Here is a 21,941-nt window from a genome sequence, read left to right on the forward strand (position 1 = left end):
GGACGCCGTTCCCCGGCGGTGCTGTTACAGGAGAGCACCGCGACAGCGCGGGGGGCGCCATTAGGCCGGGCGCCGCGCGGGGGCCGCCATTGCGCCGTTAGGTGGCGCGGGCAGCGCCGCGGCGGGCGGAAGTGCTCGGCTGACCTCTTCCGCCTTCCTCCCGGCGTGCGCCAGGTGTCCGGTGTCCCCGCTCCGCCTCCCGCGGGCCGGCGGTGCGAGCGCGTCATGGCCGCCTCGAAGCCCGTGGAGGCGGCGGGCGGCGGCGGCGGCGGCGGGGGCCTGTCCCGCTGGCAGCTCGCGCTGGTGCTGGGCGCGCCCATCCTGCTGGGCGCCGGCGCGCTCTACCTGTGGGGCCGGCGGGCGGCCCGCCGCGGCGGGAAGGGCGCGAGCGAGCGCAAAACGCCCGAGGGCCGCGCCAGCCCCGGGCCCGGCGGCGGCGCCCAGCCCGACGGGCCCGGCCGCGAGGACACGGTGAGCGCGCGCGGGCGCGCGCGGCGGCCGTTGGGCCGCCCTTGCGCAACGGTCGCCCCTCCCCAACGGGCGCCCGGGGCGCTGGGAGCAGCGCGGGGCGAAGGGCGGGTGGTCGGCGCGCTCGTGCCTGGAGCCGCTTAACGGCCGCGAGGGGCCGCCTCGGAGAAGCGCCCGAGCAACTCTGGGCGAGCCCGAGATATTCCTGGTCTTCCAGTGTCTATCCAGATCTTCTTTAAAGGTTAAAGTAACTGAGACTTCAGGGTCTGCTTAATGGCTGTGTGCTCTGAGCTCGCCTTTGTCCGAACGCGGATAAGCGCCCTGAGAATTTTTGCATAAAATTGCCTATACAGAAATAGGAACAAAAGGGGGTAAGACAAAGTTAAAATCGAGCCCGTGATTGTCTTCTGTGCGTGTGGATGGAAAAATATCTCTGAGATGCTGTCGTAGGTGTGTTAACGGGAGCATCGTGTTGTTGAGGCGTTACAATTGGCAAACACCTTCAAAGTTGTAGATATGGCAAATGGACCGGGTGAGGAACCAAGTCAGCCTTTTTTTCCTGTCTTTAACTCAAAAATGTCAAAATGCCTGGATATTTTAGATTGCTGCATTCAGATTTTTAGAGGATTATATGCCTCTAAGAAAAAGTATAGGGATGAATGATATGGTCCAGACACTCTTCAAGTGTCACTGCATGCTGTGTAGAGATAGGTATAACTTGAGAAAGCTGTAGAAGATGGGTCAGATTTGCTTGATCAGATGAGACAATAGTCAAAATAGGGCTGCAGCAGGAAAGTTAATGTGACTGCAGCTACTCCTTGACTGGTTTGTACTGGAAGGGAGGATTGCTTCCCAGTTTCTCATATCCAAAGAGATCATGTCATGGGGTTTTCCTGTTTTCACACAGATTCTGTTCAGTTATGGATATTATGGTCCTATGACCTTTGACTCAAAATACAATCTTTACAGGTGTTTTAATTTTTAGGTACCTGCCTTGTGTTGGTCTGCCTTTCTTATGCACTGATGTGTTGTTTGGGTTTTGTTTGTTTTATCAATGTGTTTTTTTTATATCTAAAATGAATCACTGGATCTTCATCACTCTGTGGGTTTGTATTTGAAATGTGACTGAATTTAAACACAAATGGGAAGTCTATTAGGAAACATATAGATCAACAAAGAATAGGCCACCAGCAGCTGTGTGTGTGGGTTTGTGGTAACTGTTTTTTTTTTTAATCATATATGTAAACCAGAACTGAGGTGCTTTTTTTTTTTTTTGTGCACGTGTGTGTATTTCACTGAGTCAACTTCTGTGTGCATTTGATGTTGTTTTGTGATTCTGAAGAGACCACCTTGAATTTTCTGCTGTTTTTTTTTTTTTTTGTTCTCTAGACATCTGAAAATGCCTACAGTCTAAAACCTTCCTTGTTCTTTATTCAAGCATTTTCCTGATTTGCCTGCAGTTCAGGCTTCAGTTTTACCTGCTGCTGAAACATCCTGTTTTTCCCCAGACTAAGTCTGCGCTGGATGATTCTCCAGGCATAGGTGCCGTGGCCAAGCGCCTGATCTGTCCCTGGCGTGCTGGCAGGAGCCCTTCGTGTGGCTGCTGTATTGGGAAAAGCTGAACAGCTTCTGAGATGGCTGCGCTGTGAATGCAGTCCCTCAGGGGTACAGGGAACTGCTACTGTGCAGCTACTTCCAGCCTCATTTGCTTCCCTTTCCTCACTAGGTGGCCCATAGTGAACACCCACAACAGTGTCTCTTGTGTTAGGGAGGGTCTCCCCTTTGATCTTCAGCCATAAGCTCTCAGCTCACTCTTCACCCAGGCAGAGCTCAGTATGTTCCAGCTGCTCCCCCACATAGAATCATAGAATGCTTAGGGTTGGAAGGGACCTCTAGAGATCATCTAGTCCAACCCCCCTGCATACGCAGGGACACCTAGAGCACGTGGCACAGGACTGCATCCAAGCGGGTTTGGAAGATCTCCAGAGAAGGAGACTCCACAACCTCTCTGGGCAGCCTGTTCCAGGGCTCTGTCACCCTCACTGTTAAGAAATTTTTCCTTAAGTTCCTATGGAATTTTTGATGTTTCAGTTTCCGGCCATTTCCTCTAGTCCTGTCAGTGGCCACCATTGAAAAGAGACCATCCCCGTCCTCTGCACTCCCTCCCTTGAGGTATTTATATACACTGATTAGATCCCCTCTCAGCCTTCTCTTCTCCAGGCTGAACAGGCCCAGCTCCCTCAGCCTCTCCTCATAGGGCAGATGTTCCAGGCCCCTGATCATCCTTGTAGCCCTGCGCTGGACTCTCTCCAGCAGCTCCACATCCCTCTTGTACTGTGGAGCCCAGAACTGGACACAATACTCCAGATGTGGCCTCACCAGGGCTGAGTAGAGGGGCAGGATCACCTCCCTCGACCTGCTAGAGATGCTCTTCTTAATGCACCCCAGGATCCCATTGGCCTTCTTGGCCACCAGGGCACACTGCTGCCTCATGGTCAACCTATCATCCACCATGACACCCAGGTCTTTCTCTGCAGAGCTGCTCTCCACAAGGTCGGTCCCCAGCCTGTACTGGTGTCTGGGGTTATTCCTCCCCAGGTGCAGAACCTTGCACTTGGCCTTGTTGAATTGCATGAGGTTTTTCACCGCCCAGTTGTCCAGTCTGTCCAGGTCCCTCTGGATGGCAGCGCAGCCCTCTGGGGTATCGGCTACTCCTCCCAGTTTGGTGTCATCAGCAAACTTGCTGAGGGAGCACTCTGTGCCTTCATCCAGGTCATTGATGAATAAATTGAACAGGACTGGACCAAGGACTGACCCCTGGGGGACCCCACTAGCCACAGGCCTCCAACTAGACTCTGCACCGCTGATCACCACTCTCTGGGCCCTGCCGTCCAGCCAATTCCTAATCCATCTCACTGTCCACTCATCTATCCCACACTTCCGGAGCTTGCCCAGGAGGATGTTGTGAGGGCATGAAGAGCAGTTTCCCACCTCTCCTTCCCGGCCTGCCTTTCCTAAGAAGCACAAAGCACTCCATGAGGGCCTTCCAGTTGTGTGAGCTGTCCCTGCGGAGCTCTGTTGCCACAGTGAGATCATGGCCCTGCGTGGGCACCCTGTGTCTGCCCACACATCTCTGAATCCTCCTTTTTATTCCTCTGCGTATAGGCATTTCAGAGCAATAATAGAGCCTGCAGGTTTCCCAGGAGGGGTGCAAGTGGGTCCTCCATAGTCATGTCCCATCTATTCTTCCTGTTACATCCAGTAGTTACCAAATAGGATTTGATACCTCATTGGTTTGTGCTTTTTACTTTGTGGTAACTTGTTAGTGTATTTATACCCTCCTTGTCTGATAGGAGGAAATGTTTGTTAGTGAGATGATGCATTGGTTGGTTTTTTTTTTTTTTTTTTATTCCCCTCTTAAGTTGAAATCATTCCTGTGAGTAGTTTGGTAGTCCAGATCTTACCCATGAACAGTTTGTGCAGGTTCCTAGATGAACACTGGGTTTTCAGTGTGCCAGGAAACACCGAGCAGAGGGTCTCGAGCTGCTAGTTGGCCGTGTGGCCTTGTGTGGTGCAGCCAAAGCCCTGTGGCTCTGTTGTGGTCCAGTATCTGTGCCTGACGTTTCCCTCTGGGCTCAGCTTGCTCGCTTGGATGCAGAGGTGGTGCCAGCGGCCAATGTCTCGGCCTGCGCGATGGATCCTACCGGGCTCAGCAGCCAACGAGCTTGGCTTTCTTCCAGGAGCTGTTTTAATTTGCTAAGCGCTGCCCATCCCGGTTCTCTGCCACAAGATCACTGTGTGAAGGAAGTACAACCTTTTGTCTAGGTACACCTATGTTAATGTTTGTTATTAAGTAATCTGACAGAAATCTGTAAAAGTCATTTTTGCTCTATTGTGCACCTGTTGCCTAATAAATCTGTTGCCCCACTGTAAATGAACTGTGGTTTGTGTCAGCTGCAGTGCACAGGTGTAGAAAACACCCAAGTATGTGTGATATCAGTCCAGTAATTGTTAGAGCCTTGGCAGCTCATGTAAAGCTTCCCTATTCATGGGCAGCATCATTTAAAACCCATTTACTAGAACGTGACTGATGGAGAACATAAATTTTACTGTAAACTTGAGCTCATTTTTTTTCTAACCATTACATGGCCTTGTTTGCCCTTTGAATTTTCGTCTCAAGTTCGTGTGGAAACCCCCCTTTTCTCTCTCATAAGTGGTTTCAGTGCTAAGTAGCATTTTAAAGTGATTTGCACTCAGATAATACCTTTCAGTATAGGTTTGAGATAACGCTGGTGAAATGAGTGTTAGTACCAAATTAGCTGAAGTATAGGGATAAAAAACACTGCTTTCTAATGGTGGCTGATCTGGTCAAGAGGGTGTCTTAGTTTTGTCACCGGGAGAGGAAGGAGGAGGTCCAGCATAGGGCATCTTTTGCCAGCTGTCGAATTGCGATCAATGGCATAAGCAGTAGCCTCCCTTGCGTGTCCTTTGTCAGGCAAGGGCTCCTGCAAATCCTTGTTAGCCAAAAAAACCCCACTTTGCTGCTCATGTTTGTGCTGTTAACTCACTGGCATGGGTAGCAGTGAATTCTTCGTTCTGCTTTAAAGAACAATGTCCCTCAAAACAAAGGGCCGCTTAAGCTGCTGGTTTAACCGCATGGGCTTTGCTGGAGGTTACTGAGTTCTGCTCTTGCAGTTGCTGCTCTGATGCTGTTCAGCAGCTGTAGTTCACGTGCTGTTTCTGAGTATTTTGTGAGGCAAGTAGATCCGTGGAGGTTAAAGTAACAGGTAAAAACTATCATCTGTGCTCTCTGGTCTTCAGATAGTCAGGAATCTGCTTGTTTAATAGATAACCAAGTGCTTTTCAAAAACACAAGTGTCCTTTGACTTGATGGGTTTTGACAATTGCTAGAGAACAGTTGCTTAAAACAGCCTAAATGCTCAGATGCTTTTTCCTTTAACTGCATATAACTTGTGAGTTGTATTCAAATTCAGGCAGCTCCTTCAAGATATGAAAAACACAGGTATTCTTGCCCTAAGGAACCTCTTGAGTATTTAGCAGCATGAGTGTTGTAGAGGCTTCTGAATGGTGGGTGTCATGAGCGTGTGCTAAGTAAATTGCAATGTGTGTCCAAAACAAGTGTCCTGTCTGCTTTTGGCTGTAATGGAGAACAGTGTATTTAGTTTTGGCATGACTGTGTCTGATGTTTGTGCTGGGTACACAGCTGGGTGCAAGTCTAGCAAAAAGTGTGAACCCAGGAAGTGTTAAAAAGGTGTTAGAAGTTGTGATTTTTGCTTTAGTGATGGTATCTGTGAGAGTTGTAAAGTACAAAAGAATCTCATGGTGATAAGTGCTTTCTAACTCCTATTTTTTTCTGAGCGAGTTTAATGCAGCAAAAGCATTTGCATCTGGAGGAAATAGGCTCTTAATTTGTTAGCATGAATTTGCTTGTGACAAAACATTTAAAATATCCCTTGTGAACATGAAAATAAGATGAAAAGGTGTTTTTTAGGCAATTGCTTAATCCCAAGGGGCTATGGCAGGATCCCAGACTCCCTTATGGAAGTGAGCGTGTAGAACAGACCTTTTACAGGAGGCTCTTTTGATTCTGCTGGCTTCAGGGCAGGGGTGCTGTCCATGACTTTGTGATAAAAATACAACAGCAATTTCTGCATTGCTGGGGTGTCCCGGTGTCCACCGTGTGAGTTACAGCTCCAAATCCTCATGTCCTGAGGGTCTCTCTCCTGCCTTTGGGTGGGATACCTGGTGTGGCCTGTCGCTGTTCCCTTTGGTGCGAGAGAAATTAAGTTCTCTTTTTGCTAGATTGAGAATCTAAAGAAACCTCCCCTGTAAGGAACAGAATAAAACTGCTTTTCAGTAAAAAGCTTGCTGTAGTCTGTGCTTTAATAAGGAAAAGTAAACTAGGCTGTCAGTGGAGTGCCAGCATACAGCTAAATAAAAACTCTTCATTACTTGGGTTTTTATGCTCACCAGAACTTATCCAAAGCAAAGCAAGGGAGAGATTTTTTCTCCTTTCTCGCTGATGTTTTCAGAGAAACGAGTGGCATGGCTCAGTGCTGTATTTGTATATGCGGCATTCGCAGATAGTTGCTTTGGACTTTATTTGATTGAACTGCCTTGCTTGTTATTCTGGTTCTCTGACCAAGAGATGACAAATGACGCGAGAGGGGTTCTTGCGCTGTAAGCTCCTTTGCCGTAGAGTCAAAATACGCCTGGTACAATATGTTGCTTCTTACTGGGGTACCTACCCACAACTGCAGTGGGTCACGTGAGCAGAGAAATGTGGGCACTGTTGCTTTTAAAAGTATAAGTGCCATTTTTGTCTGAAAATATTTTCAGCCTGGTGGTAAATTATGTCAAGAGTTATTACAGCTGCAAGGCAATGGAAGAAAAGGCTCTTTTGTTTGAGTAGTTCTGCGTAAGGTACGTGAACTTAACTTGGATAATGAGTCTGTTTCTTATTTGTGTATGTCTTCCAGAGCAAAACAAGCTCAAAAAATGCAAAAAAAAAAAAAAAAAAAAGAGGTCAAGGATATATCTGAGACTTAATATAACTCTTGCAAAAACTGATTGTATATTAAGAATTATTTTAGATTTCTTATTTATGCTGTTATGAAAAGATTGCAGAGTATAATGTAACATGAGTTCCTTAATACCTTAAAAAAAAAAAAAAAAAAAAAAAAGTGCACATGCCCCTACCTGCAAACAAAATGAGACAGGCAGATTTAGCTTTTTAATGCTTTTGACTTCAGCGGGTTATACCACAATTATATAACTTCCGTTTAGAAACAGATTTTCTTAGGCTTTTCTTAAAGTTTTTAGTTATAAATATTATTAAGTTTTGTCACACTATATAAACGCTGTGGGTTTTTTTTTGGGGGGGGGGCACGCATATCTGAGCAGCTTTTTGTACCAAGACTATCAGTCATTTTTTTACACCAGACACATAAATTAAAGCACCGTTTTCCAGGATTGATGTGTGGTTTTTTTTTTTGTTTGTTTGTTTTTTTCTCTCCCTGCTGTGGAAAAATTTTCTGATAGCTAAGAAAATGAATATCATAATTATTTAGAAGAGAGTTAAGATTGGCACTGTGTTTTCCAAGCATTCAGAGCTGAAGCCACAGCATTTTATTGTTATTTTAACCCACAATTTCTATACACTATAGGTGGGGGTATCTTTTGAATGGATATGCAATGCTAAACATTTTTTCCCCATAGGTCTTTATCAAAATAGGCTTATTTATACAGAGGTTCATTTTTAAAACATTCCCCTTTCAGAAATATTGCATTATGTGCAGCCAGAGGAGCAGCATGACAGCGTGCCTAAGGCTGCAGAGAGAAACACTCAGAACGGGAGGAGTCTTGTGCACACTAGCAAACAACCTATGGATTTTCTTCTCGTGTGAACATTACTATGGCCTTGACTATGTGATGACTATATATGTTCTGTAAGCAGGGCTTCAAATTGCATGAGTGGAAGCAGACCCTCTGGCCAGCCTGAAACAGCTATTGGAGTAAAGGATGGGTGGGCTAAAGAAATTGGCTGTGATGGTAAAGTGGTGAACAAATGCAAACATATGCTCCTCAGCATAGATTTGAATGATTCTTCTTTTTCCCTCTGTTTGTAATGTAGACTTAACACCCAGCGGATTTAGAGGATTTTGGCGCTGGGAGGACAGGTCTGAATGTGTGGCTTTTCTCTGTGCTGTGTGCTCCCTTTTGGGTAGGGAGTAACCTGGAACACCACTGAATTTTGTAACCTACTCACAATGAAATTTCTATTGTGGTTTGCTGTAGAATTGCCAAAGGAAAAATCAAAGCTGATTTTTCTGTAATTTAATTTCTGTCCACTGTGTGTATTAGTTGATAGACTGAGTGACTGAGCAATGAGAGAAGAGTTTTTCTGCCAGGAGGGGCATTTAAGAAATTTCCTCCCTTTTATAGCTTCCCTGGGAAGCCTCTGCTCAGGGCAGTGCCTCTGGGATACTTCTCTTTGAATACTGTTTTTATGGAGGAGCTGAAGCTGACACCCATTGACTGATCCACTTGTGCCATGGTTGGAAACCAAGCCTTAAACAAGGAGCTGTATTGCAGCTACTGGCCCCCCCCCCTCCAGATTTTCAGTTTTAAGAAGACATTTTGATGCTAAAAATGATCAGAGTGGCGTGAAACTTGAACAGAGCAGACGTTGGAAGGGGGGAAAGGCTGGTGAAATGGAAAGGTGCTTCCAAGTTTGTCTTGTGGCAATATGAGCATAGTTTGTAACACTAGCAGTGGATGAGGGAGAGCAGGAAAGAGAAATATGCTTGCAGGGCGGTGCTTAAAACTGCCAGTAAATCCTAGATGCTTTTCTTGGTATGTGTGATTCAACGGGCGAAACGTAGAGAATCCTGCAGCCAGCTCTTTACTCTTCCCCTCCTCGGAGTGTGGAAGAATGGCACGGATGCTCATGCCTCTCTGCCCATTGCGGTCTGGCACATGAGCTGGGAGCAGCCCATGTGGTTGCTGAAGCTGGACTAGGAAGGAAGAACAGCAAAGTCATGGCCAGTAATCCTGGGTCTTTTTCAGTGTCTCTTTAGTATCTTGTGCAGCTGTGTGTTTACTGAATGTGTGCCATAGCTAGGTTGGAGAGGGTCTTTTTTAATATCTGATTCCTTAAAAACTTTTTCTCAGTATTTGATAACTGCTGTGTAAGCGTAGAGGTTGCGTGTGCGTTTGTGCAGCAACGCAGTCAGCGGGCAAGGCCAGACCTAGCAGTCTGTTTAGCGATGCCGGGGGGCAAAATTGTGCAACGTCTCCTCAGAACGGCAGGCTGCGGCAGCCTGAGATGGATAAGCAGCTTGTGGGAAGCTGTGGAAAAGTCGGTAACTCATGTAGTGTACGAGGGCAAAACGTGTTTGCTGTCCGGGCAGCTTTTGCTCATCTTTTCACAGAGTATTTTCCGCTTATTGTTCATATCCTGCTGATTCAGCTTGCGTCTGCCAGGCTGCATGCATTTCGGGTGGAAACCTTCCCCCTTTGAACTGTTTCGAAGGCTCTGTTGCTTTCACACTTTTAGTGTCTGGTTCTGCTGATTACCACTTGTAACACTAAAACCTCTCTAGCTTTCTAAAGAGTATTGACTGCACTGTTTGATACTATTGTGGTGGATTGTTTTAAAAGCCACTTTGCTGTCTTGTATACTTGCAAAAGAGAAATCTGTTGCATCCTTCCAAAAATTGAAAGGAGGGAGGTTTTCAGAAGTCCAGGCTAGAGTTTAGTGCTCGGATCCCTTTTATATCTTTGAAGATAAGCCCTCATGTGTCCTGTTTGCTGGCTGTGAAGCTTTTCTTATTTTCTGAACTGACGGATGGCTTTTCTTTTTCAGAGCCCTCTTGATAGAGCTCAAGCTGCCAAGAACCTGGGAAACAAATACTTTAAAGCAGGAAAATATGAGCAAGCTATTCAGTGTTACACTGAGGCTATCAGCCTGTGCCCCCCCGAGAAAAACCTTGATCTTTCTACCTTCTATCAGAATAGAGCCGCTGCCTATGAGCAACTGGTAAGAAATTAATCATATGTTTATTCGAAAAAGTTACATTGTGGATTATATATGTTGACATTTTTGTCCACTGATGATTCCCAGATAAGTGATACCCGCTGCCTTTAAAGCAGGATGCCATTGCTTGCAGCTTTAATTTTTCACTAGCTCATCATACTTTTCCATTTGAAATTATTTTCTGTTAACTCATGTCCCTCTGTCCTATATAATTCTTATGTGTCTGTCTTGGCCCTTTCTTTTAAGGCAAAATTTTAATTTCTTAACCTATGGAACAGCCTTCTCATAAACCTGTTACTTTTGCTTTTCTCTACTAGTGTGTAGCTGTTTATATAAAGTTATATGTTTTGGTGGTTTGACTACTCCAAAAGCTAATAATAAGAAGAAAACACACCCATAAAACTTAAAAAAGCCCAACCCCAGAATTTTTTATAAGTGGAAGCACTTAGTTATTAGCTATGTGTACTTGATCTTTGTTTTAGAAATGGATTAGTGTGTTTTTTTTGTTATCAAAAATTTCTGGGGTCAAATTAGAAAACTGTGTAAAAGAGTTGAAGAACAGCTTGTTGTGGTCTGTGAGATATCAAGTGAGAGGCTGGATGCATAGAGAACCTTAGTCTTCAAAGTTAGAGGAGAGGTAAAACAGTTGTTGTCTAAACAAAAAATACTTGTAATACTAATTATGAGTATATAAGACATATCATATATGATATGAGTAAATTATACTAATTTATGAATAGTGAATGCCTAAGAACTGTATTCAGTTCCTGTCTTTCAATTACTATAAAAACTTGTTTTTAGGCTTAATTTTTTAATAGCCTAGATCAGCTCTACTCCTGCATATTCATATATCATCCCTTTGAAGTGTACAGTGTAGTGAATGAAATACCCCTTTGAGCTAGTGAATTAGTGTGGTGAATGAAATATCCCCAGGTATCATCCCTTTGAAGTGTGTAGTATAGTGAACTAAAACAAAAATAGTAAAATAGCATTGTATTTTAGCCCTTGGTTAATCTTGGGTGTTGGTATTTGTTACGTTTGCATTTTATTTCTGCCATCTGTTGTGTGCCAGTCCTTCAGTCCCATCATTACCTCCTGCATCTGCTCATTATCTTCCATGTGCTTCGTACAACTGCTCGGCTTCATTTTTCTGTCAGAATTGGTTTTCTGCCTTGTGGCTCTCCTGGGGCAGGTGGCTTCCAGTGGCGGCTGGCAGTTTCTGGCTGAATAGCAGCACACAGGTAGAACCAGAGCACTGGGAACTGCAGCTGCCGTGAGGAGGGCGGGAGGGGTTGGTAGCGGCAAACTAACACGATGCAGCATTGGAGTAGGATCACCTTCATGCTGCTGTTCTTCTGCCCATAGCAAAAGTGGACGGAAGTGGCAGATGACTGCACGAAGGCTGTTGAGCTTAACCCTAAATACATCAAAGCTCTCTTCAGACGTGCAAAAGCTCATGAGAAGCTAGACAATAAGAAGGAATGTTTAGAAGGTGAGTCTCTCTTGGCATGTCTGTACTTGAAGTGGAACTTGGGCACTATGGAAACAAGAAAACTTACAGGATTGTGTGGGATTTTTTTGTGCTGTTTTGTTTTCCTTCAGTGACTACAGTAATACACAGTCAGATATAGAAAAACACTTATAGCTTCTGCAAGTATATTTCGTTCTGTTGTAAGAAGAAAACTTCCCAATCAGTTGCAGAGAAGTAACTTCTCTAGGAACCAGGGTAGTTCTGCAGGTTTCATTTGTCCCGCAGTAAAGCAAAACCAGCTTCAGTAGTATTTCTCTGATGTATAATAGTAATGATATTTGGAACAGATTTTTTAATATCTATTAGCATCATATATTTGAGAGAACCTCCTGTATCAAATCCTTGTCAGTATTATCCTAACAAAACACAGAATCACAGAATGGTTGAGCTTGGAAGGGACCTCTAGAGATCATCTACTCAAGCAGGGACACCTAGAGCACGTGGCACAGGGTGGCATCCAGGCAGGTTTGGAAGATCTCCAGAGAAGGAGACTCCACAACTCTCTGGGCAGCCTTTTCCAGGGCTTTGTCACCCTCACAGGAAAGAAGTTTTTCTTCAAATTTACGGGGAGCTTCCTGTGTTGCAGTTTGTAGCTGTTGCCTCTTATGCTGTTGCTGGGCACCACTGGAAAGAGCGTGGCCCTATCCTCATGATTCACACATGCTGCTAAGATCCCCTCTCAGCCTTCTGCTCTCCAGGCTGGACAGGCTCCCTCTTAGCCTCTCCTCAGAGGGGAGATGCTCCAGGCCCCTAATCACTTTCATAGCCCTAGGCTGGACTTTCTCCAGGAGCTCTGGGTCCCTCTTGTACTGGAGAGCCCAGAACTGGACATGCTGCAGCTGTGGCCACTCCTGCCAGTTTTATATCATGAACACATTGTGAACTGTCAGGAAGATGTGACTGGGGTGCCATCGAAATTAAGGATAACTAGAGGTCAGATGTATTGTCTGAAGATACCTCTGAACTAGGTGTCGCTTTGAAAATACCTGTTTAAATTTCATCAGGTGAAATTATTCCTGCTGAAGCAAGATTAAAAGGCTTTAAATGATATTTTCTGCTGTGCCAGTGTTACTATCAGACAAGGAAAGAAAACAAAGAGGTGTTCTGGTAGCTAGAAAATGTAACTATTAAGAAAACTAAGTTAGTTTTGTTATGTGTAACAGCTAAGAATTAGGTCTGCTAGATTGGAAGGTGAATACAGTGAGGAAAATGTGTGCTCTCCCTTGTGGTCATGGTGTATTTGCTTTTTCCCCCCTCTTCTCTCCAAAGGCAAGTTGCCTTTCCCCTCGGGAGCAGAATGGTCACTAGAAGGGATTGCTTAGGTCGCTGAATCCAGCCGCTTGCAAGTGCCCAGAGACTGCAGAAGAATGTGCAGAACATTTGCTGAGTCTGCTGAGGACTTGCTGCAGAGGCGCTGCGCTTCCGGAGCCCCGTAACAAAACCTAGACCTTGGGGAGCTCCAATAAACTGAGAGATGAGCAAAGCCACAGGAAAGATCTAGGGTCTCTGCAACAGCATGGTAGTTTTGAAGTGTAGTTTCCTGATGATGCTGGCAGCACTAATGTTTTTAGCAATTGTTTTCAACCTGCACTTCATTTTCAGCTTACGTTCTGTTTCAAATCTGAAAAATGTCGGATTTACTTGAAAATTGTCTGCTTTTTTCTGAACCAAAGAAATTGTTTTTTTCTAGCAAGATACTACCTGTACCACCAACTGTCCCAGGCAGGGGGGTGCATCCATGTAATAGAGGAAGGCAAAGCAAAGTGAAACTCATTCATAAAAACATGGCATAATAGAGCACGTGTGTAACAGAGCGAGGAGCCCCTTTTTCACCTGCTGCTGCTGGCCAGAGTGTTTCTTCCCAGGAATTCCTCTGTGTGCCTTGACCATGGCAGAGTTAAGAGGAGTTTTCGCTAGGAAAATCACCTAAGAGCTTCTGTAGTGTCACAGAAACTACTTGCTTTTTATCACCATACACTGCTTGAATTTCAAATCTAAACTCTGATGTTCGGTGGCTTCATAGGAATTATATTTTAGGCTTCTGATAAGCCTTTTTCTAGAATTTTTCCTTCTTAATGTATTTCTGTGAAAGGGACAGGGTTTTATATAGAAATTAAATGGGGTAGATTAGTATGTGGAGTTACATTACTCAGCATCATTTGAGGACCTACAGGAGTAACGATAAGGTGGCCCAAGGGCTCATTTAGCTCTGTAAAACATTTAGGCTGTGAGTGAAAGTGATGTGCTGTGGGCTGGCATTTTAAGTGAGGTAGCAGGGAATTTCTTCTTAATTTGCTCATTCCCAGGTGCACAAGGTGTGCAGAAAGACTTATAATATTATAGGAGAAGGTTTCTCAAACTGAGAAAGGAGATGGGATCAGAATGAATATGAGTGTTGAAAGCAGAAAATTAGGACTGATCCCAGAAGAGAATCTGTGGAAAGCCCCATTGGAAGTATGAAATTTCCCTATTTGTTTAAGGATGCTATAGATTGGAGAGAGGGGGGGGGGTGAAAAAGATATGGTGAAATCCTTTATCAAAAGGAGATCACTTTGACAGCAAATTTTGTATTTTGGAAAATGTGGCAAATACAGAAACTGGAAATAGAGGCTTTCATCTGCAAATGGCATGTGTGTTTTGTCAGTGGCTTATTGTATTAATAGTGCATTTTGTAATTGAGCATCTAACACAGTTATTTTTAATCTCATTTTTATGTGTTCCCTAGATGTCACTGCAGTCTGCATTTTAGAAGGCTTTCAAAACCAGCAGAGCATGCTATTAGCTGATAAAGTTCTTAAACTACTTGGGAAAGAAAAGGCCAAAGAGAAATATAAGGTAAGACTTGTGATATTGAGGAGGAATTCCAATTCTGCCTGCTTAGTTGTTGAAACATAGATTTGATTTTTGTCAGTTGTTACAAGCAAGTCGCTGTCTTCAGCTGGTGAATGAAAGAATCAACATGAAGAGTTTAGTGCAAAGTTACTGCTTTACTTGAGATGTTTTATGTTGGGGCAAGTACTAGTCTTCCTGAAACCTCTTTAGGAAAAGAAGCCTCTTCGTAACTTGTAAAAATCTTTTCACTGGTTTGTTACCCCTTAGGCTTTGTGTTGGGTACAGTATCAGCGCTAAAACAGCAATAGGGGCATAGTTTACATGAGCCAAATGTTCAGTAGCTTCAGTTTGCTGAGTTAGCGATGGCATGTGTTGAGACGGGGAGGGTTATAAATGATCAGCAAAAATGTCACAGCAATTTGGGTTCTGTATTTAATGACTGGCTTGCAATGAGAAGGAAAGTTGAGAGCTTTTTTCCCAAAGTTGTTTTTATTTTAGAAATAGACATTTTATGTCTATTCCCCTGTCTACAGGGGAATTCCTGAGTGTTAAGAAGTGAAGAAATAAGAATGTGTAAAGTTTTTATTTTGTTTTAAAGTATGTAAGAAATGATGCCTTAGGAGGTCTGACCTTTTTGTTCACAGGCAAATTTCCTAATTCTGTTTTGGGAAATAAGCCTTCCTGTTGTCGGATTAGTTTTTGACAGTCAAACACAGTCTGTTTCTGTTCCATTCCTGTCAGTAGCTGCTCATACTTGTATTTTTCTGCTTGGAAACACTCGGATTTCTTTGCATTGGCATCTCTAAACTACAGTAATGTCAACTTTACAAGTATAGGGGTAGCTGTGCTTTTAATTCCCTCTGGGTACTAAATTCTCATCTGAAGCTTAAATAATCCCTGAATGGCAAATTATCAAGTCAAAAAATACAGAGCTATTAGATTATCAGTGCAAAGTCATCATTTCCTTTCTTTCATGAGTGATTGACTATTGACTTCAAGTACATTTTCTCTTCCTTTCAGAACCGTGAGCCCCTGATGCCCTCCCCGCAGTTCATTAAGAGCTACTTCAGCTCTTTCACAGATGATATAATCTCCCAGCCTTTACTGAAGGGTGAGAAGTCGGATGAAGATAAGGATAAAGAGGGAGAAGCTTCAGAAGTAAAAGAAAAGTGAGTGTACAGTTGGAAGCTTTTAGGTACTGCAATTAAGTTTTCAGTCCTTCTGATACTGTGCTCAGTGTAATTTGCTGTTGTTTTATAATGCTCAGTGTAGGAAATCCTATGGTGATAAAAAATACCTATGTAATAAGATCAATGTTAAAAAAATGAAGCTTGTGAAAACTGACTGGCTGATTCCAAACCGTAAGCGGCTTTGATGCATTAAGCTGAGGAAGACAGCGAGAGCAGGAAGACATGCTGAGTATTTATTTCTAGCACCATACTAAATCTTAGGAAGTGGGAGGATCGGAAGGGAGCTGAAAGGGGTTTCTGAAGAAAGGGGTGTTTTATATTAGAGGAAGAGTTTTTGAGGAAGAGATCAAAGTAGCCTTTGGATTGAAAGGGAAAATACAAGCTAGGAAAAAAGGTCTGTGCTAATGAAAACTGAACTACAGCAGCTGAGGCTGAAAGCATCCTTATGTTTTAAGAATCAAATTGCACCAACATGAGAGGCTTGTTCTGACAAAGAAAAACTTAAAAACTTGAAAGAAGCTTGAGTGCGGAGGTTCTTTTTTTTGAGATAGATCAAATACAGGACAGTTAATTGAGAACAAGACAGTACTTTTTTTTTTTTTTTTTTTTTGCTGTGAAATCTTCTTTCACATGTAAAGTGCATGCTGCTAAATTTTATATTTCATTTTTCAACCTGGGATACCACAGCAGCCTTTCTTTTTTAAGTCAGAGATTATAGCTGGCCTTAAAGGAGAGGGGAAAAAAAATAAAAAATTGAGATAAATGAAGCTCAAATCAAGGTGGAAGAAAAATCTTTGTTTTCTTTCAGATGTAATTTGGATACTCTGCTTTTAAATTGTTTTGAATCTGATGATTTAATCCAGAAATATTTGTAACCGCTTATAATGCTAATGTTGCAACTTAGTATAGAAAACATACTGTTTGTTATGATATGAAAAAAAAAATGTCTGAATCAAAATTGGAGTGTTCAGTGAATGCTTATGGATATACAGCTGCTCTTACATCATTTACAGCTCTGGTTACTTGAGAGCAAAACAATATATGGAAGAAGAGAACTACGACAAAATTATCAGTGAGAGCACAAAAGAAATCGAAGCGCAAGGAAAATACATGGCAGAAGCTTTACTCTTACGAGCTACTTTCTATTTACTCATTGGCAATGCAAATGCTGCCAAACCCGACCTCGATCAGGTTATCAGCATGGAAGGTGCAAACGTGAAGGTAAGAACCTGGATAGTTTCATTGTAGATGGGGTTAAGAAAGCCTAAAAGTGAGAGAATGGACTCACAGTGAAGTTCAGAGCTGCTTCTTGCAACTTTTCAGCCCCTTAATGAAAGTGCTCTGTTTTCTTTCACTCTGATGTTTTATTTCTGGAGAATTGTATTGTCGCTACTGCATTGGCAGTATTTCGGAGACAGCCATGCTAAGCCTTGTAAATTAAGGCATAGATGAAATGGAATCAATTAGAGGCTTATATGAGCTGAAAAATCTTAATTCATAAATAAGAGGGAAAACATTAATTGTACTTGCACGTTGAACTGCTTCTAAAAATGCTGATGTGTTTGTAAGCGTAGCAAACATATCTTCTAAAAGGGTTCTCTGGCAAGGAAAAGCTGGTGAAAATACAGGCTGACTTACTTGCAGTTAAGCAAATGACTAATTTGTACCGATTGATTTACCCTCAGTGTGAAATTAATTGCTGTTTAGAATGCATGAAATCTGCTAGTGAGAGAAAACAATTGTATTAAAAACATATTTTAAATGTAACCATGTCCTCAATCTGGGCAAATGTTGGTGTGCCTGATGCTCACTTGCACTTCTCTTCCCGCAGCTGCGCGCCAACGCTCTGATCAAGCGAGGCAGCATGTACATGCAGCAGCAGCAGCCCGTGCTCTCCACGCAGGACTTCAACATGGCTGCTGACATTGACCCTCAGAACGCAGACGTTTACCACCATCGAGGACAAGTAAACACAGCGCTTGTGTCCTAATGTTTGAATATTGCAGGATGTGCTAAAAGAAAAGTAATGAGCCGTGTATCATCAGACACGCTGTACACTATTTGCTTTAGAAAAATGTGAATTCCTAACTCGGAATTGTAATGTAAAGGATACTAGAAGAAAAAGGAAAAAATGCCATGTACAGATATGCCAAGGTTTCATTAGGAAGACTTCCAAAGATCAGTGCCTCCCTCCAGGACTTTGTTAGATCTCCTTAGTGCTCAGAGATAGAATGGTGTTATTTGATGTTTGAAGGGGATGAAATCCTTCTGCAGTTTGAAAATAGGCATTTTAAAATAACTCTTCAGAAAAGTAAGGAATGACAAAGTAAGTTTTACTCCTGTGGAGGACTGCAATGTCAGGAAAAAAATCGTGAAGTTTGAAAATGAAAATGTTTTAAATCCCACATAGTTCATTAACTACAGTGAGGCAAAGTAACTTGAGAAAATACAGCACAGTTATGGAGAATGACCATAACGAGTGGGATCTCTGCTAAAGCAGAAGTGGAGACACAACGGTCTAAAATGCAAACGCGCTCAGTCCTTACCTGTGGACGTTGCCTTTCTGTGTCTGAAGCCAAAGTTTCACCGATGGCTCTGGTGTGTCCTGTCAGTGAGCTCTAGGCACAGGTTTTGTGAGTCTCTAGATAAATGCGAACTGGAAACTACATTAACTGATGTTAATTGACATATCACTTACTTGTATGAAGCACAGATTAAATACAGAAATAGGATTCTCTTTCGTTCTGGTTAGTTGAAAATCCTGCTCGACCAAGTCGAAGAGGCCGTGGAAGACTTTGATGAATGTATCCGATTGCGACCCGATTCCGCCTTGGCTCAAGCACAGAAATGTTTTGCTCTGGTAGGAAATGGGTTTGTCTGGGTTCTCTTTCTTTAAAGATGTTCTTGAAAGCATATTTTGTTTCTCAATATTTATTTGAAAGTAATTGAAAACTAGTGCAATGAACATCTCATTTTTTATATATAGTAAAGTAAAAACTAATGCAACAGATTTTCTTCAATTTGAATGAGGATTTGTGCCTTACATTTTTCAAGGCTCATTATGCAAACAGTAGGTGGTCTTTTGTGTTTTGAAGAAGAGGAATGCAAAACTGCACTCTCATTGTAGCAGACAAAACTTTACTGAAGTCAGTTTGAAGGGTGTGGAAAACAGAGCCTTCTGAAGGAGGAGTAAGGACTTAAGTGTACAGGACAGGCGTCTCAACTTCTAGGACTTGCAAAGCAGCTGTCAGGATGCATGCGTGTCTTGGGGATATGTATAGGTCTGATGAACACTTTCTTGCTTAATTCTTTTTTATTTATTTTTTCCTCTCTTTAATAGTATCGCCAAGCGTATACAGGAAATAATCCCTTGCCTGTGCAGGTAGCCATGAAGGGTTTTGAAGAGGTCATAAAGAAATTTCCTAAGTGTGCTGAGGGCTATGCACTCTATGCTCAGGTATGTTTTTCTTTGAAAATGAGTTCTGGAGTAATGCACATCCTTTGATGAGCTACCTTAAATCATGGGTATGGGTGTTGTGCTATATCTAACATGTTGCTTGTGGATCTCCCATTGCAGCTAGTACTGTGATGGTAATCTTTGCAGTTAAAGCCAGGCTTCTCTAAAAAGCATCAGTTTTGAAAATAAACTCGGGTAACTTGTGTACTTGGCCTGCACTGCTCTGTGATGGGGAGAGAAGGCCGATCTCACAACATCGATGTGGTTTTAATTAGAGTTTGCCTGACACACAGCGCATATTTTGGTTGCATATTGACGTATGGGTTTCTCTTCCAATGCAGGCGCTAACTGATCAACAGCAGTTTGGCAAGGCTGATGAAATGTATGATAAATGTATCGACCTTGAGCCAGACAACGCCACTACATATGTTCATAAAGGGTACGTATCGAGTCCGCGGTTCTTTGGGTCAAGGGCGGTCGGTACCAAGGGGAATCAAGTGTAACTCGATGTTTGTCCCCAAAAGTTCAGCCTCAAAGAGCAACAGTTGTAGCAAACTGCTACAATTAGAGTTAGTGAAAACAGCTTAGTGCTGTTAAATGTATTTCTACAGCCTTTTTTTTTTTTTTTTTTTTACTCAACTGTAAAGACGACTGAGGTTTTAGTAAAGTTTCATTAGTTTTCATTTGTAATCAAGTATCTGCATATTTGAGTATTTGACCTTTGTGCTGAAGGTTTCTCTTCCAAAAAAAAAAAAATCTTGTAACCAGTTTTCTTGAGAGGAATTTCCCTTTGTTTGGAGGCCTTAGGCTGGTAACCTAACTTACTGAAAGTGCATTTCACATAGGCTTTCTTTTAAAAAGCCCTGAAACTAGTCTCTACCCTGCATTAAGAATTTAATACCTTTGTTTGGAGTAGTTCTTCAGCTTGCCTGGGCTGGGGTTGTGAGGATACATGAAGTTTGTTCTAACTTTTCTCCTTCTTTCAGTTTACTTCAGCTTCAGTGGAAGCAAGATTTAGACAAAGGTTTAGAACTCATAAGCAAGGCCATCGAGATTGACAACAAGTGTGACTTTGCATATGAAACCATGGGAACGATCGAAGTGCAAAGGTAATGTCAAGAGGTCGTGTTAAGAGTCCTAAATTACTTATGAAATGATAGCAGTGCTTTAGGTTTCTCTATGAATCTTAAGCCTTTCTTGAGATCTTCTTAGCAAAAGTCCCAAGTTCTGTTCTGTTCCCTTAGGAAAACCTTTCCTTTCTCAGAGGTGTATTTCTGCTTTGTGCTCTGGCAAGTTCCCATGTTCCCCAGTTTTGTACCTACTGGGCCACATGCAAATGAGTCTGTGTATATGAAAATATGCCCCTCATACATTTAAAATAACTTTTTGTTAATAACAGTTGTTGGATTTCCTATGTGTCTAACATAGTCCTTTAAAATGTACCTTACTGTGCCCTGGCCACTGGTGCTGGGAATCTGAGCTGGGCTCGTAACCCCGGCCACCCCCAGCAGCTCTGCACCTTGCAAGGAGTAACTAATGCACAGGAAAAGGACTAATGCGCAGTGCAAAACCTTGGTGTAGTTGGGCTTGTGGCAAAGGCTTTTTCACTTGTATAACGTGAAGGTGGCAGGTGACAAAAAGCTTTGCCTGGTGTTCTGCGTCTACATATTTTGGGCCCTTGTCTTTGCTATAGGAGTTTTCCTCTAAGTGCCTAGTTGCCTGCAAGGGGGAGAGATTCCATTTAGTTGGGAAGTGGAAGACTTCCCTGTGATGTCCTGGTCCTGTCTGTGTAGCCTCCTTGGTGACCCATGGAGAATAAGTCGTTCCACACCACCCCTGGGGGGATTCTGAATGGGAATGCTGCTTAACAGCTGTCCTCCTCGCTGGGGGTGCTGCTCAGGCTGCCCCTCTCTTTGTGCCTCATCCTCACAGGTTCTTATGCTAGTTCCTCCTATGTCCTTGACTGGATAGTCAAAGTGCAGTGGGGAGGGATAAAAAAAAAAAAAAAAGGTGTGGGGATGCTCCAGTTGCTTGACTGCTCTGAACTGGGCTGTGCTTGGGCTCGTTCCAGAGGCAACCTGGATAAAGCCATAGAGATGTTCAACAAAGCTATCAACCTGGCCAAATCAGAAATGGAGATGGCCCATCTCTACTCGCTCTGCGATGCTGCCTACGCCCAGACAGAAGTTGCAAAGAAGTACGGACTGAAGCCACCGACACTGTAAAGAGACACGAGGAGGAGGAGACCTTCTAAAGTGAAGTTGCCCACTTCAGCCAGCCCTAGGGACGCTGTCGCAAACCATGTTGAATGGTGGAACTTAGTTTTTTCCCGTTCGTGGTGTTGTCATTTGTTACATCTGTTAAATGTTTAGGTGTTGTGGGAGTGGTTGTCCAAGGAAGTATGCAGTGTTGCAGCTTGTTCCTTCTGCAGCAAAAACCTTAAAGCGTGTCAAGGGAAATAAAGCTGCAGGGGAACAAATGGAAGACATTTTTGGCCATGCAAATAAAAACTTGACATTGGTTCAGTTGGGGTGATTATGTTGTGGGCGATTTTTGCTTTATCAAGTAATTTTACAGCATGTTTTTTTTTCCTGATGATTTTAAAGGTAATACTAGCCAGTGCTGTAAAATAGGTTTCTTTTTTATATGCAATTAATCCTTGAGAGTTGATTTTAATTTTGCAAAATTGAAAAAAAAAATTACAGAACTGTTTAATAGTAGATTATTTTTTTTTAAGCCAATAGAAGTGGAGAGAATCCCTGTAAATATATCCAGGCATGCACAATCCTGCCTCCCCCCCCTGCATAGAAATTACTTAGAGCCCGTGGCAGCTATTAGGGAGCCATTTTAACAGGCTGTATCTTTGCCCCAGAAGGCTCTAGCGAAACGGAGAGCAAGAAGGAG

General features: G+C 43.1%; 1 protein-coding gene across 1 annotated transcript; it reads left to right on the plus strand.

Moving 5' to 3' along the window:
• The first annotated feature begins 210 nt into the window (after window positions 1–210).
• On the plus strand, window positions 211–21,562 carry TOMM70 (translocase of outer mitochondrial membrane 70). Its single transcript, XM_088533635.1, has 12 exons — window positions 211–471; window positions 9,857–10,030; window positions 11,393–11,519; window positions 14,284–14,393; window positions 15,411–15,559; window positions 16,594–16,801; window positions 17,412–17,546; window positions 18,333–18,440; window positions 18,921–19,037; window positions 19,379–19,476; window positions 20,024–20,146; window positions 21,109–21,562. Exons 1-12 carry the CDS (start codon window positions 226–228, stop codon window positions 21,260–21,262), a joined length of 1,749 nt encoding a protein of 582 aa, XP_088389761.1. The 5' UTR covers window positions 211–225; the 3' UTR covers window positions 21,263–21,562.
• The last annotated feature ends 379 nt before the right edge of the window (window positions 21,563–21,941 follow it).

The sequence above is a fragment of the Tinamus guttatus genome, unplaced genomic scaffold (assembly GCF_059628265.1).
Source record: "Tinamus guttatus ecotype Peru unplaced genomic scaffold, ASM5962826v1 Tinamus_guttatus_pri_ptg000035l, whole genome shotgun sequence".
In the NCBI taxonomy this organism is placed as follows: Eukaryota; Metazoa; Chordata; class Aves; order Tinamiformes; family Tinamidae; genus Tinamus; species Tinamus guttatus.